Raw genomic sequence first — 14,794 nt, forward strand, 5'->3', positions numbered from 1 at the left:
TTGTGGGGAAAAGCATCATCTGTAGGTATAATATACCTGTCAGCTGATTTCATAAGGCAGCTTTATCAGCTCCAAAAGAAACCATTCGCTCAGCCAGGTGTAGCACTGTACCAGCAACTGCCAGTGAGAGGAAGGAAGGAACAAAAATGCAATCTACAATAAATGGTATGGTATGTAAATTATACCTCAATAAAGCTGTTAAAAGTGAAAAATTAAACTACCTGAAAAGTCTAAAAGCTTCATCTCTCAGGGTATTCTAAGTGACAAAAACAGCACTTCAGAAGTAAAGAAATTTGATGTTTGCAATACTCTCAAATGATTCAGGAAAAAAATATTACATATATGGATATACAGGGAGGGAAGGAGTGAGAAAGCAAATGTGGAAAAATGTTAGTAACTGGTTAACTCTGGAGGAAGAGATTCAGGAGTGCTTTGTACTATTTGTACAACTGTTCTGTAATGGAAAGTTTTTTATAAAAGGCATTAAATTTAAAAGGAAGGTAAATAAAGAGCTAAAATTTCCTAGGCAAGTGGTGAATTAAGGAATTATCAGATAATATTCTTTTTATTGAATTTGGTAAATTGTGCAAGAAAATATTTTTAAAATTACTTCTCCCATAAGCTACCATTGTCATATAGTACTGGGTTACCTTTTAAACAATACATCATCAGTTCTGGTTCCACTTAATATATTCTTCTAAATAACTTAAGTACTTTATTTCTCATAGAATAGCTTTTAATATCATGCAAGCATTAAATTATGAGTACTTGCAAAGTGCTTAATTCATAAATTAACTTGTGCTTTTTATATATGAATTGAAGATTCCACTATTGTTTTTTAAATAAATAACCACATTTTATTTACCTGTTACAAGGCATTAAAGATATTATAAGTAAATATCTTTATTGCCCAATAACATAGTACATTTCCAAATATCCTCTCCATTTAGAAAAAAAAATTTTTTTTAAAGAAAAAGGATAAAAACTCTCAACAAACTGGGTATAGAGGGAACGTACCTCAACATAATAAAGGCCACATATGACAAGCCCACAGCTAACATCATACTCAACGGTGAAAAGCTGAAAGCTTTTCCTGTAAGATCAGGAACAAGACAAGGATGCCCACTCTTGCCACTTTTATTCAACATAGTACTGGAAATCCTAGCCAGAGCAATTAGGCAAGAAAAAGAAATAAAAGGCATCAAAATCGGAAAAGAAGAAATAAAACTGTCTCTTTCTGCAGATGACATATTATATATAGAAAACCCTAAAGCCTCCACCAAAAAAGTGTTTGAATATACTAATTCAATAAATTGCAAGACACAAAATCAATATACAAAAATCAGTTGTATTTCTATACACTAATAATGAACTATCAGAAGAGAAATTAAGAAAACAATCCCATTTACAATTGCATCAAAAAGAATAAAATACCCAGAAATAAATTTAACCAATGAGGTAAAAGATCTATACACTGAAAACTATAAGACATTAATAAGACATTGAAGACACAAATAAATAGAAAGATATTCTATGCACACAGATTGGAAGAATTAATCAGGTTAAAATGTCCATACTATCCAAAGCAATCTACAGATTCAAAGCAATCCCCATCATAATTCCAACAGCATTTTTCACAAAAATAAAACAAACACTCCTAAACTTTGTATAAAACCTCCCAAACCCCAAAGCAATAGTATTAGAAAGAAGAACATGGTGAAGACATAACACATCCTGACTTTAAACTATATTACAAAGCTATAGTTATCACAACAGTAGGGTATTAGCATAAAAACACATAGATCAATGGAACAGAATAGAAAGCTCAGAAATAAACCCACATGTATATGGTCAATTAATTAAAAAGCCAAAAATACACAGTGGAAAAACAATAGTATCTTCAATAAATGATGCTGGGAAAACTGGACAGCCACATGAAAAATAATGAAACTGGACCCTTATCTCACACCATGCACACAAAAAATTAAACTCAAAATGGATTAAAGACTTGGATATAGGACCTGAAACCATAAAACTAAACTTATTGTGGTAATTACTTTAGAATATATATATATATATATATATATATATATATATATATATATATATCTATCTCAAAGTATTATTTTGTACACTTTAACTCACACCACACTGTAGGTCAAGTATATCTCAATAAAACCAGAAAACATACTGCAAAAAATGTTTCTAATGATGGAAACAATGTTGATATTTTATGAAATGAAAAGATTACAAAATAATGCTGCTGAGTGAGCTCAGGAATACAAAAGAGATGTACATAGAGTTATGGATAAAAGAGTAAGAAAAGCCAAAACCGGTTTGGCTCAGTGGATAGAGCGTCGGCCTGCGGACTGAAAGGTCCCAGGTTCGATTCCGGTCAAGGGCATGTACCTGGGTTGCGGGCACATCCCCCATGGGAGATGTGCAGGAGGCAGCTGATCAATGTTTCTCTCTCATCGATGTTTCTAACTATCTCTCTCCCTTCCTCTCTATAAAAAATCAATAAAATATATTTTTTAAAAAAAAGAGTAAGAAAAATTACTAAAATACTTATAGTGGTTATCTCTGGGTTCTGGGATTAGGGGTGATTTTACTTTATTCTTTGTACTTTTTTCTCTTTTTATGATGTACATGCATTACTTTGGTGTCAGTTACAGTATTATCAAAAACAAACATAGGGAAATATATAGCACTAAAGTGAAAAAAAAATTAAGTTTATAGACCTGATTTTTAACATTTTTGCACCAAGGAAAGCCAAAAATTTTTTGCCCATCCTTGTATAACTTTGTCACAACTAATACTCCAAAATCTGTATAACTTTCAAGTTAATTTTTTCAAATGTTTAAAATTCTACATCATCATATCTTTCTTTGTCTGACTTACATATATAACTCATTTATAATAAAAAGTAGCATTCTAGAGAGTCTCTTAAAATGGCTATATATGTGCTAAATATTTCATCAGGTTAATAATTATATACATCAATTACTTTGTTTTAAAATATATAATTATACATAATCAGGTTAATAGCTCCAAGCTACTAACATTTAGTATTATATATCCTAACATTTAATATTATCTATTCTTTTTTAAAATGTTTTATTTCTTTTTTTAGAGAGAGAGGAAAGAGAATGAGAGTGAGAGAGAAACAACAATGTGAGAGCAGAACATAGATCAGCTGCCTTTTGCATGCCCCCTGCTGGGGATCGAACTTGCAACCCAGGCATGTGCCCTAACCAAGGAATTGAACCGGCAACATTCCAGGGCATGGGATCATGCCCAACCTACTGAGCCACATCAGCCAGGACATACATATCTGGCAGTAGAATTTGACATGCCCACTAATCCCATTTTTCTAAATAGTTTCTATCATATCTCCTTAGCAAATACTAGAGCTCATGCTCTCAGAGCACTGCATCTAGCTCTGGATTCCTCCGTAAGAGAAGGATGAAAGCTGGTGAGAAACAAGAAAAGGTTCATAAGAAAGTGCTAGGATGAATTGCTAAATTAATCCCCCCAAAAATCTGAAGGAACAAACATCATCTAGCCTGGAAAAAAACTAAGGAGCTTTTTAGACGATGATTCGCAAATGCGGGGCGGGCACTTAAAAATTGTAAGGGACCTTTTTTTTTTTAAAATATATTTTATTGATTTTTTATAGAGAGGAAGGGAGAGGGATAGAGTTAGAAACATTGATGAGAGAGAAACTTCAAAAAGCTGCCTCCTGCACACCCCCCTCTGGGGATGTGCCCGCAACCAAGGCACATGCCCCTGACGGGAATTAAATCCGGGACCCCTCAGTCCGCAGGCCGACGCTCTATCCACCATGCCAAACCGGTCAGGGCATAAGGGACCTTTTTAAAAAAATTTTTTTTTTTTATTGATTTTTTTACAGAGAGGAACGGAGAGGGATAGAGAGTTAGAAACATCAATGGGAGAGAAACATCGATCAGCTGCCTCCTGCACACCTCCCACTGGGGATGTGCCCGCAACCAAGGTACATGCCCTTGACTGGAATTGAATCTGGAACCCTTGAGTCCGCAGGCTGATGCTCTATCCACTGAGCCAAACTAGTAAGGGCTGTAAGGGACCTTTTATTTTTTAAATATATTTTATTGATTTTTCACAGAGAAGAAGGGAGAGGGATAGAGAGCCAGAAACATCAATAAGAGAGATGATCAGCTGCCTCCTGCACGCCCCCCAGTGGGTACATGCTCTTCACCAGAATCGAACCTGGGACCCCTGAGTCCGCAGGCCGACGCTCTATCCACTGAGCCAAACCGGTTCGGCTGTAAGGGACCTTTTAACCACATTCTAGCCTTACTACTAATGCCTTAATTCAGGCCACCAGCATTTTACCCATAACTTGCTGCAGCCACCTCCTGTTACAGATTCTAGTCTTGTCCTTTTCCAATCTACTCTACCACAGCCAGTTAGTTATCTTTCTGAAATGTAATTCTGATCACTGCCTGGCTTCAGTACTTTAATTGCTCTCTACTGCCCTCAAGGCAAAGTCTAAACCCACTATATAGCAACGATTTTCAACCGGTGTGCCACACGAATTTTTAAAACATGAAATACTTGACTATTTAGTCAGGGGCACTGACCTCCTTTCCCTTAGATTATCAAATTAAAAAATGACAACAGCCAACATATAATAGCCATCCAGTGTGAATGAATCAAAATGCTACCTATTTGTTGGTCACATTGGCGAAAATATGTATTTTTTGGTGTGCAGAATTTTAGTAATTAGTTTATGTGTGCCATGAGATGAAAAAGGTTAAAAATCACTGCTCTGTAGGTGTACCTCAGAGATACTGCATGTTCAGGTTCAGACAACTGCAATAAAGCGAACATCACAATAAAGTGAGTTATACAATATTTTTGTTTTCCCAGTTCATATAATAGTTAGGTTTATATTGTAGTCTATTAAGTGTACAATAATAGCATTATGTACATAATTAATTTAAAATATCTTGGTGTTCTCCCTCTACGGAGCGCGCCAGTGCCTTTCCTTCCCCCTCTACTTCTCCTGGAAAAAAATATCTTATTGTTTATAAATGGTAACCATCACTGAGCCATCAGTGAGTCATGACCTTTTTGCAGGTAGCATCTTGCCTCAATGTTGATGGCTGCTGACTGGTCATGGTGGTGGGTTGTTGAAGGCTGGGGTGTCTGTGGCAACTTCTTAGAATAATAAGAACAATGAAGTCTGCCAGATCAACTGATTCTTCCTTTCATGAACAATTTCTCTGTAGCATGTGGTGCCATTTGATAGAATTTTACCCACAGAACTTCTTTCAAAATTGGAGTCAATCCTCTTCCACCCTGTACTACTTCATCAAATAAGTTTATGTAATATTCTAAATCCTGTTGTTATTATATCAATCTTCCCAACCTCTTCACCAGGAGGAGATTCCATCTCAAGAAACTACTTTCTTTGCTCATCCACGAGAAGTAACTCCTAACCCATTAAAGTTTCACCATGAGATTGCGTAATTTAGTCACATCTTCAGGCTCCACTTCTAGTTCTAGTGCTCTTACTATTTCCACCTCATCTGGAGCTACTTCCTCATAGAAGCCTTGAACCCCTCACAGTCATTCACGAGAGTTAAAATCAACTTCTTCCAACTTCCTGTTTATGTGGACATTTTGAGCTTTTCCCATGAATCATGACTGTTCTCAATGGCATCTAGAATGATAAATCCTTTTCAGGTTTTTAATTAACTTTGCCCAGATCCAACAGAGGAATCACTATCTGTGTCAACTATAGCCTTACACAATGTATTTCTTAAATAATAAGACTTGAAAGTCCAAATTACTACGTAATCCAGGGGCTGTAGAATGGATGTTAGGTTAATAGGCATGAAAACTGTATTAATCTTGTTCATCAGAGCTCTTGAGTGACCAGAGGCATTGTCAATGAATAGTAATATTTTAAAAGGAATCTTTTTTTTTTTTTCCTGAGCAGCAGGTCAAGAGTGGGCTTAAAATATTCAATAAACCATGTTGTAAACAGGTGTGCTGTCATCCACGTTTTGTATAATTCTTAAGGGCCCTAGGATTGTCTGAATAGTAAATGAGCACTGGCTTCAGCTTAGTCACTAGCTGCTTTAGCCCTTAATAAGAGAGTCAGCCTGTCCTTTGAAGCCAGGCATTGATTTCTCCTCTCCAGCTATGGAAGTCATAGATGGTACCTTCTTTCAATCTAAGGACAGCTGTTTAGTCTACATTGAAAATCTACTGTATGTGTGTGTGTGTGAGAGAGAGAGATTAGAGAGAGTGGAAGGGAGGTAAGGAGGGGGGGGAGAGAGAGAGAGAGAGAAAGAGACAGAGAGAGAGAGAGAGAGACAGAGGTATAAAGATCAATGTGAGAGAGACACATTGATTGGTTGCCTCCCATATACACCCTGACCCAGGCTGGGGATTGAGGCTGCAACCAAGGTACGTGCCCTTGATGGGGAATTGAACCCAGGATTCTTGGGTCCCTGGGCTGTGCTCTAACCACTGACCCAACCCGGCTAAGGGAAAAATCTATTGTTTAATGTAGCCACCTTCATTAATTATCCCACCTAGAGCTTCTGGATAACCTGCTGCAGCTTCTACACCAGCACTTCCTGCACTTGGAGATTACCTTCTTTCCTTACTATCTACTAGCTTCAAACTTCTGCAGCTTCCTCACCTCTCTCAGACTTCAGAGAATTGAAAAGGTTTAGAATCTTCCCAGGGATTAGGCTTCGGCTTAAGAGAATGTTGTGGCTGGTCTGTTCTTTTACATACAGACCACTACAACTTTCTCCCTATCAGCAACAGGCTGTTTCACTTTCTTATCACTCATGTTTTACAGGAGTAGCACTTCCAATTTCCTTCAAGAACTTTTCTTTTGCATTCACAACTTGGCACAAGAAACCTAGCTTTCGACCTGTCTAGCTTTTGACATGCCTTCCTCATTAAGCTTAATCATTTCTAACTTTTCATTTAAAGTGAGGGACATGCAACTCTTCCTTTCACTTGAACACTTAGAGGCCATTGTGGGATTATTAATTGGCTCAAGGAGAGGGAGAGAGAGAACAGCCAGTTGGTGGAACTGTCAGAACACAAACAACAATTAACAATTAAGTTAACCATCTTATATGGGTGTGGCTCGTGGCAACCCAAAACAATTACAATAGCAACATCAAAAACCACAGATTTTAAAAAAAATCACAGATCATCACAAATATAGCAATAATAAAAAAAGTTTGAAATATTTTAAGAATTACTGAAATGTAACACAGAGACACAAATGAGTAAATGCTGTTGGAAAAATGGCACCGACAGACTTGCTCAACCCAAGGTTGCCAACAAACTTTTAATTTGTAAAATAACAGTATCTGCAAAGCACAATAGAGCAAATCACAATAAAACAAGGCATGCCAGTAATGGCCTGTCTTGTCTTTTGATTTTTTTTTTTATCTCCCATATGACTATGAATGGTCAATTTCAAAGTCACAGCTTTATATTCCTGAACTAGTGCAGTGCCTGAAATAGTGGGCACACACATACTTATTGAATAAATATATTAAGAAGGTCCTCAAACTGAAAAGTGTTTAACAACAAAACGAATTACTCTTGGTGTTAGTCTCTGTCTCTCCTCCTCCCTTCAACTCTCTCTAAAAACCAATGGAAAAATATCCTCAGGTGAAGATTAACAACAAAAAATTCCACGTCTGGCCTGCCAAGTGTGGGTCATAGATCCAGGAGGTCACTGTTCAATTCCCGGTCAGGGCACATGCCCGGGTTCCAGGCTTGATCCCCAGTGGGGGCATGCAAGAGACAGTCGATCAATGATTCTCTCTCATCATTGATGTTTCTCTTTCTCCCTCTCTCCCTTCCTCTATGAAATCAGTAAAATAAAAAAACCCCACCTCTAATTATAAAAACAAAATACCTTTTTCCTTCATTAAATTATAGATAGAATGCTCAATACTAATATTTATTGTATATAAAATTTTAAACATAAAAATCTGAACTCTTCGAATTTCAATGATACATTTGCCCCCTTTATACAATAACAATCATACAAATATATAATGGTATAACTATACTAAAAGAAAAGTGAAGGAAGATTGTAGTTCGTTGTTAAACTACATCTGATTATAACTGACAAGACTGATAGCTTTTTAGTTTGTTTTTAAGAAGTGGCTGTGCACCAGGTTAGAATTCAAAGAAAACAACTTTATAACTACATTAGGTGAAGAATAAAATGCAATTCCTAGTAAGATATCCCAGAAATGGCCAATCAGAATTAAGTTAAAAGTAAAACTCAGTTTAAACAAACTGAGTTACATTCATTACCATTTTTGCAATTAAACATTCATTCAAAAACAAAATTGAGATATATATTATACTTACAATCACCATATTACTTATTAAGAAAATAATGGTCTTAAATACCTCTGTCAAATAAAAATAGATTCTAAAACAAGGAAACTGTAACGCCTTTCTTATTTTGGTATTTAATTCCAAGTGGTCTTAGCTAAGTCATTTTTACTTTCTGACCGCACTCCTCCCCACGGGAGGGAGTGGGAAGAAGAAATCTTGGCTTCAAACAAAATTATTCCGATTACGCTGAGAGGTACAACAAAATGGGCGTCGTAATGAGCCATGCTGTGCTGGGGACTATGCTGCATGCTGCTGGCCCTTTGGGGGGGTTTGTGAGACCTGGGCACTCGCTTTGAGTTGACAGAATCCTCTCCCCTCCCTCCCCAGGAACTTAAAGTGGGTTAAAAACTGGCTGGCCTGTTTTTAGAACGGCAATAAGTTACTTGTTACAGTGGCTCTGAAACAACAGCTGAATATGAAACAGGCACCGGCTGTGGGACATCTAGGAACTTGACTGGCAGAGAAGTCAAGCTGAGAGGATGAACGTCCTCTCTGGGATTCTGACACCTTGGAAACTGGGACAAGAATATCTTTTCCCTTCTTTCTCTTTACGACAATGCTATCACAGAGAGTGGACGGGGCAGGAAATGATGGCCCCTTCTCTTCAAAGCGAAGCTTTTGCTTCCATGACCACACAGCATCTATACAAACGATTTGAAAATATAGAAACAGAGTGTCGGATGATGAAATCTCCTTAGCACTAAACTGCAGTTTAAAAAACCACCTTTGTGCCAACCAAGTCTCACCCTCCCTTCCCCAAAGATGTGAGTTTAACCAAAAAAAGGGCAGACCATGCAACTTTTCTACATTTTTAATGCAGTGACTTTCTGATGTTAAAATGGAGCAGCATTAAAGTAATGACCAAAAAAGCAGCTCTTGCAGGCTAATGTCTTAAAATCCACACCCTTTCACCTTGCATGTGTGGAAGAAGAAAGAGCAGAAGGTAAAATCACTTCCACCTGGACCACTGCTTTTCTTTATCTGTTAAAGGCACGTATATCACTCCCATCAGAGGTTTCATTTTGACACTGCCATCTTGCAGCTTGTCGTACTGCTCCAGCATCTGATTTCCACCCGCAGGACCGACCGGCAATATCAATCTTCCACCAGGCTTTAACTGGTCTATTAGCTAAAAGAAACAAAAAGAAAAAACACATACATACGAAGTTATAGATTTTTTTCATCTTTATGAACAGCCTTCAGTGTCCATGGGCAGAAAGTATAAATGTACTTTATTTGGTACACATATACTTTGATTGTCAAACTTATCACTCAATTCTCACTCATCACCTCTCTCCTGGAAACGATGCCCAGCTTCCTAGATCCTCTGGCTTCCTCATTTAGGTTTCTGCTACCATCTCTCTCCTTCCTCACTTTTTTTTCTGATGTAATTAAAGCAACTCCTCCAAAAGTATTCAGTGAAATAGTGCATGGAATATTTAAGAGAGAGTGGTTGAGATTTGCAAGTCTAAAACTACCTTTAGTCTACATATTTGGCAATATGTGTGCGTACGGAATTCAAGGTTAGAAATCATTTTCTGTTTACAACTGTGATGGTCTGTTCCCTTGCCCTGTTGATTCCAATGCTGCTATTCTGCAGTCGGGTGCCTTTCTGATTACCAATCCTTAATAGATTTATCCTTTTTGTTTTCCTAAAAACTTTTAGAATCTTTTCTTTATACTTAGTATTCTGAAATTTCATAGTGATATTATGGTTCTTTTTTCCTTTTAAAAAATTAATTATACTGGACACTCAGTTCTTTTCAAACTATAGAATCATGTCCTTCAGTTCCTGAAAAATTTCTTACTTAAGACTTAGGGGCTAATTGTTTCTTATAAGAATTTCAAGCCCCTCTTTTCAGACCCAGGCCTCCTCTCTGATTTCCCAGGTACCGCTGCCTCCAATTTCTAAGCTTCTTCTGCAAACTACTTCTGCATTGACAGCCTCTGCTGCCTCTTTGGTTTCACTTCCTCCACCTTCCTGGGTCAATTATTACTCCATTTCCTTTCTTTCTTCACACATTTCAGAGTTCAGGACTGCAAGAATACTCTGCTAGATAGTTGAATAATAGAATTTATGTTCCTGTTTTTGTTTTTCTACTTGTTTTGGGGTGACATCAAAGAGGAGCACAAACATCTTTACTCTGTTATCTTAAAACTGGAAAGCACCTTCAGCATATATAAAATATTCCTATAATACTTACAAGTGCTACTGTGTTTAAAATCATATTGCACTAAAGCTAGAAATGTCCTTTGAGATCATCTCAGGGTCCTGTACCCAAGCCCCTTCATTTAAACACATTTCTATTTGAGATTTTAATTGTTTGTAACAGGCAGCTGATATTCTTTTTTAAGTTAAAAAAACAAGCTACACCCTAACTGGTTTGGCTCAGTGGATAGAGTGTTGGCCTGCAGACTGAGGGGTCCTGGGTTCGATTCCGGCCGGGGGCATGTGCCTTGGTTGCAGGCACATCCCCAGTTTGGGGTGTGCAGGAGGCAGCTGGTCGATGTTTCTGACTCCCTATCCCTCTCCCTTCCTCTCTGTAAAAAATCAATGAAATATATTTTTAAAAAAACAAGCTACTGCCTAGCTGGCGTGGCTCAGTGGATAGAGTGTCCGTCTGTGGACCGAAGAGTCGCGGGTTCTATTCCAGTCGGGGGCACATGCCTGGGTTGCAGGCTCGATCCCCAGTAGGGGCATGAAGGAGGCAGCTGATCAATGGTTCTTTCTCATCACTGATGTTTCTATCTCTCTCTCCCTCTCTCTTCCTCTCTGAAATCAATAAAAATATGTTTTTTCAAAAAACAAGCTACTGATCATGTGTGTTCATATATGAAAATTCTTTGAGCTACTTATTTATGACAGTGGTTCTCAACATTCTGGCCCTTTAAATACAGTTCCTCATATTGTGACCCAACCATAAAATTATTTTCGTTGCTACTTCATAACTGTAATGTTGCTACTGTTATGAATCGTAATGTAAATATCTGATATGCAGGATGGTTTTTAGGTGACCCCTGTGAAAGGGTCATTCGACTGCCAAAGGGGCCTCGACCCACAGGTTGAGAACCGCTGGTTTATGACATAGTAGAGGCCCAGGGCATGAAATTCATGCGGGGGGGAGGGGGGGGGTAGTGAGGGGCGGGGGGGGGGGGGGGAGGGGGGTCTCCTCAGCCCAGCCTGCACCCTCTCCAATCCCGGACCCCTTGGGGGACTCAACTGGCAGTTGGACATCCCTCTCACAATCCTGGACCACTGGTTCCTAATTGCTCACCTGCCTGTCTGTCTGGTCGCCCTAACTTCCCCGCCTTGCTGGCCTGGTTGCTCCTAACTGCCACCACCCCCACTGGCCTGGTCACCCCTTACTGTGCCCCTGCTGACCTGGTTGCCCTCAACTGCTCCCCCCTGCCAGCCTAATCGCCCCAACTGGCCCCCCTGCCAGTCTGGTCACCCCCAACTGCACCCCCCCTGCCGACCTGGTCACCCCTAACTGTTCCCCCCCAGTCTCCTCTTACTGGCTCCCCTGGTCACGCCTAACTGTCCCCCCTCCCTAGTCACCTCTTACTGGCTCCCCCTGCCGGCCTGATCACCCCCAACTCTCCCCCTCTGCCAACCTGATCGCCCCACGCAGCCTGCTATTCAGTCATTTGGTCGTCCCTCACTAAGCCCCCTGCTGGCCTGGTCACCCCTCACTAACCCCCCTGCAAGCCAGGTGGCCCCACACAGTCTGTTGTTCAGTCATTTGGTCGTCCCTAACCACCCCTGCGGGCTTGGTCGCCCCATGCAGCCTGCTTGTTCAGTCGTTTGGTCGTCCCTCACTAACCCCCCTGCTGGCCTGGTCATAGGCAGCCATCTTGTGAGAGTGTGAGGGTTAATTTGCATATTACCTCTTTATTCTATAGGTTTATTTTTTTTTTGACTTGTATACTTTCCTACACCATGTTACTATTTCAATTAAAATGTGTTTAAAATCCACTGGTTTTATCTTAAAAAAAAACCCCAAAATACAGATGACAGAGCCAGAGAGAATAAATGATTTTCCCAAAGTCATTTAGCCAGTATGCAGAAGTCAATGATTAGAACAAATTCTCCAACTTTCAGCTTCTCATAACTGATCTAAACATAAAAAAACAACCCTTCCCAGGTTGGAGAGTGGATGAGTCCCAGCTGAAAAGACAATGTGACTAGTCATCTAGTCAAGAACTATGTAAAATTCCTATGTAATAGAAACCCAAGATTTCAGTGAGCTTAACCAAGGATTACTAAGGGCTGATACAAGCTTATCAGAGTCTTACAAAATGAAAAATTAATTTTTTACTTAAATATTTCCTTGACTACTGTAATATACAATACTGCATTATCCTTCCCTCTCATTGCAGCAATGCAAATTCTCCCATTCTGAAGATCTGTTCAAGTTCCATTCCTGTATGAAGTCTCCTTGACCACTCTATGCAAATTCTTTTTGCTACCTTGAACTCCTACAGTAGGATTTTATTTTTCATTCAAGATATGTCATATGCTAATGATATGATATCACATAACTAATCTCCCTGTTACATGTATGATACATCTCTTCTAGGGTATAAGCTTTGTGAGGGTAAAATATATGACAAATATCCCTGGTTTCTCCCAGGAACCTAATAGTCTTGCATATTCTGGTACTTAATAAATGCCAAGTGATTATCAGGTCATGAACTCCAAAGGTATTTTCCCAATTCCACTGGTAGACTCATTCTTTGCTGGATAAAATACTGCTTCAAAAGACAGACATGAGCTGGGGTTTAGTAACATTGATGTCATTTATACAACTATTTGCATATGGAAAAAGTATTAGCTACTAACTGTAACTGAAATGCATGACATAAAAGTCTATGTTCTTGCCCTAACCAGTCTGGCTCAGTGGATAGAGCATCGGCCTGTGGACTGAAGGGTCCCGGGTTCGATTTTGGCCAAGGGCATGTACCTTGGTTGCAGGCACATCTCTAGTGGGAGGTATGCAGGAGGCAGCTGATTGATGTTTCTCTCTCATCAATGTTTCTGACTCTCTGTCCCTCTCCTTTCTTCTCTGTAAAAAATCAATAAAATATATTTTTTTAAAAAGTCTATGTTCTTAACGTCTAGAAGTCACTTATCTACAAATCTTTGAGAGTTTTAGTTGAATAAAGCACACAAACACAGAAAGAAACAACTCACCGCCTGGGGCACAACGGGGGCTGCAGCGCCTACGTGAATAGCATCATAAGGGGCTTCTTCGGCATATCCCATTCTTCCATCCCCCACTGAAAGAAAAACATTACGCTTTTAATACCTGTTCAGATAGAACGACTTAGTGTGAAGATTTTACAGTAGGAAAGAATAGTTTTGTTTGTTTTTAAACAAACAACTCTTGTTTGTTTTTTGTTTCTTTAAAGAAATGATGCTGGACAAATGAATATGCATATGGAAAAAATATATACTTGGACCCCTACACCTCATACATACACAAAAATCAATGTCAGGAAGATCAAATACCTAAGTATGAAAAGCTAAAATAACAAAGTTTTTGAAAAATAATATAGAAGAACGTCTTCATGATTTCAGAGTAGCCTTAAGCAGGACACAGAAGCACTGGAAAAAATTGTTAAGTCTAGCTACATTAAAATTAAGATTTCTATTTATCAAAAAAGTACCAATATGAGAGTGAAAAGGCATGCCACATAGTGGGAGAAGAGATTTATAATATGCATAAATAGACAAAGAGCTAGTCTCTAGAAGTTCTACAACTCAAAGAAAAATATAAACAACTCAGTATCTGAACAGGCAGTTCACAAAAAAGGAAATTTAAATGCCCAAACATATGAAAAAGTGTTCAACCTCACTGGTTAATAGTAAAATACATAATTAAAATCACAGAGATACTGCTATACACTCACTAAGTAGGCACAAAGAAAAATCTAATAATGCCAAGTGTTGGTAGAGATGTAGAACGATAGGAACCCTGATACATTGCTGGTGGGAATGTAAAGTGGTTCAATCACTTTAAAAAAAAAGTTTTGCAATATCTAAGGGAATCCTGTGAACATACAATAACACTCTTACATACTGTATAATGTATATATGAATCTGGACTTAGGTATACATGTGGTCACAGCAGCATTGTGAATATTCCCAAGTTAGAAACAACCAAAATACACATCTACAGTAGAATTAACAAATTTTGGTGATGTTCTTACAATGGAATGCTGTACAGTAATAAAAATGAACTGTATGCAGAAAGATGGGTGAATCTTACACACAAAATACTGAATGAAAGAAGTTAATCATCATAGAATGCATACTGCATGATTCCATTTGTCTAAAGTTCAAAATTAA

The 14,794-nt window shown here is 38.4% G+C and overlaps 1 protein-coding gene across 5 annotated transcripts in view; it reads right to left on the reverse strand.

Annotated features, from left to right (window-relative positions):
- Nucleotides 1–14,794, reverse strand: part of PCMT1 (protein-L-isoaspartate (D-aspartate) O-methyltransferase) — a 40,122-nt gene that overhangs the window by 2,659 nt on the left and 22,669 nt on the right. The window contains exons 6-9 of one of the 5 annotated variants that reach the window (XR_011471797.1): nt 13,637–13,722; nt 9,402–9,571; nt 1,018–1,161; nt 37–117 (exon numbers count right to left, since the gene is read on the reverse strand). Coding sequence is in view for 3 of the 5 variants with exons in the window: in XM_070417476.1 (XP_070273577.1) it covers nt 1,018–1,161; nt 9,402–9,571; nt 13,637–13,722 (400 nt within the window). In the remaining 2 variants the exon portion in view is untranslated. Of the gene's footprint in view, nt 1–36; nt 118–1,017; nt 1,162–9,354; nt 9,572–13,636; nt 13,723–14,794 lie in introns of all 5 variants that reach the window. The other 4 variants (XR_011471798.1, XM_070417476.1, XM_070417477.1 and 1 more) reach the window with 4 other exon arrangements.

The sequence above is a fragment of the Myotis yumanensis genome, unplaced genomic scaffold, assembly GCF_028538775.1.
Source record: "Myotis yumanensis isolate MYYU_CA2020_CCGP unplaced genomic scaffold, mMyoYum1.0.hap1 SCAF_6, whole genome shotgun sequence".
Classification (NCBI taxonomy): Eukaryota; Metazoa; Chordata; class Mammalia; order Chiroptera; family Vespertilionidae; genus Myotis; species Myotis yumanensis.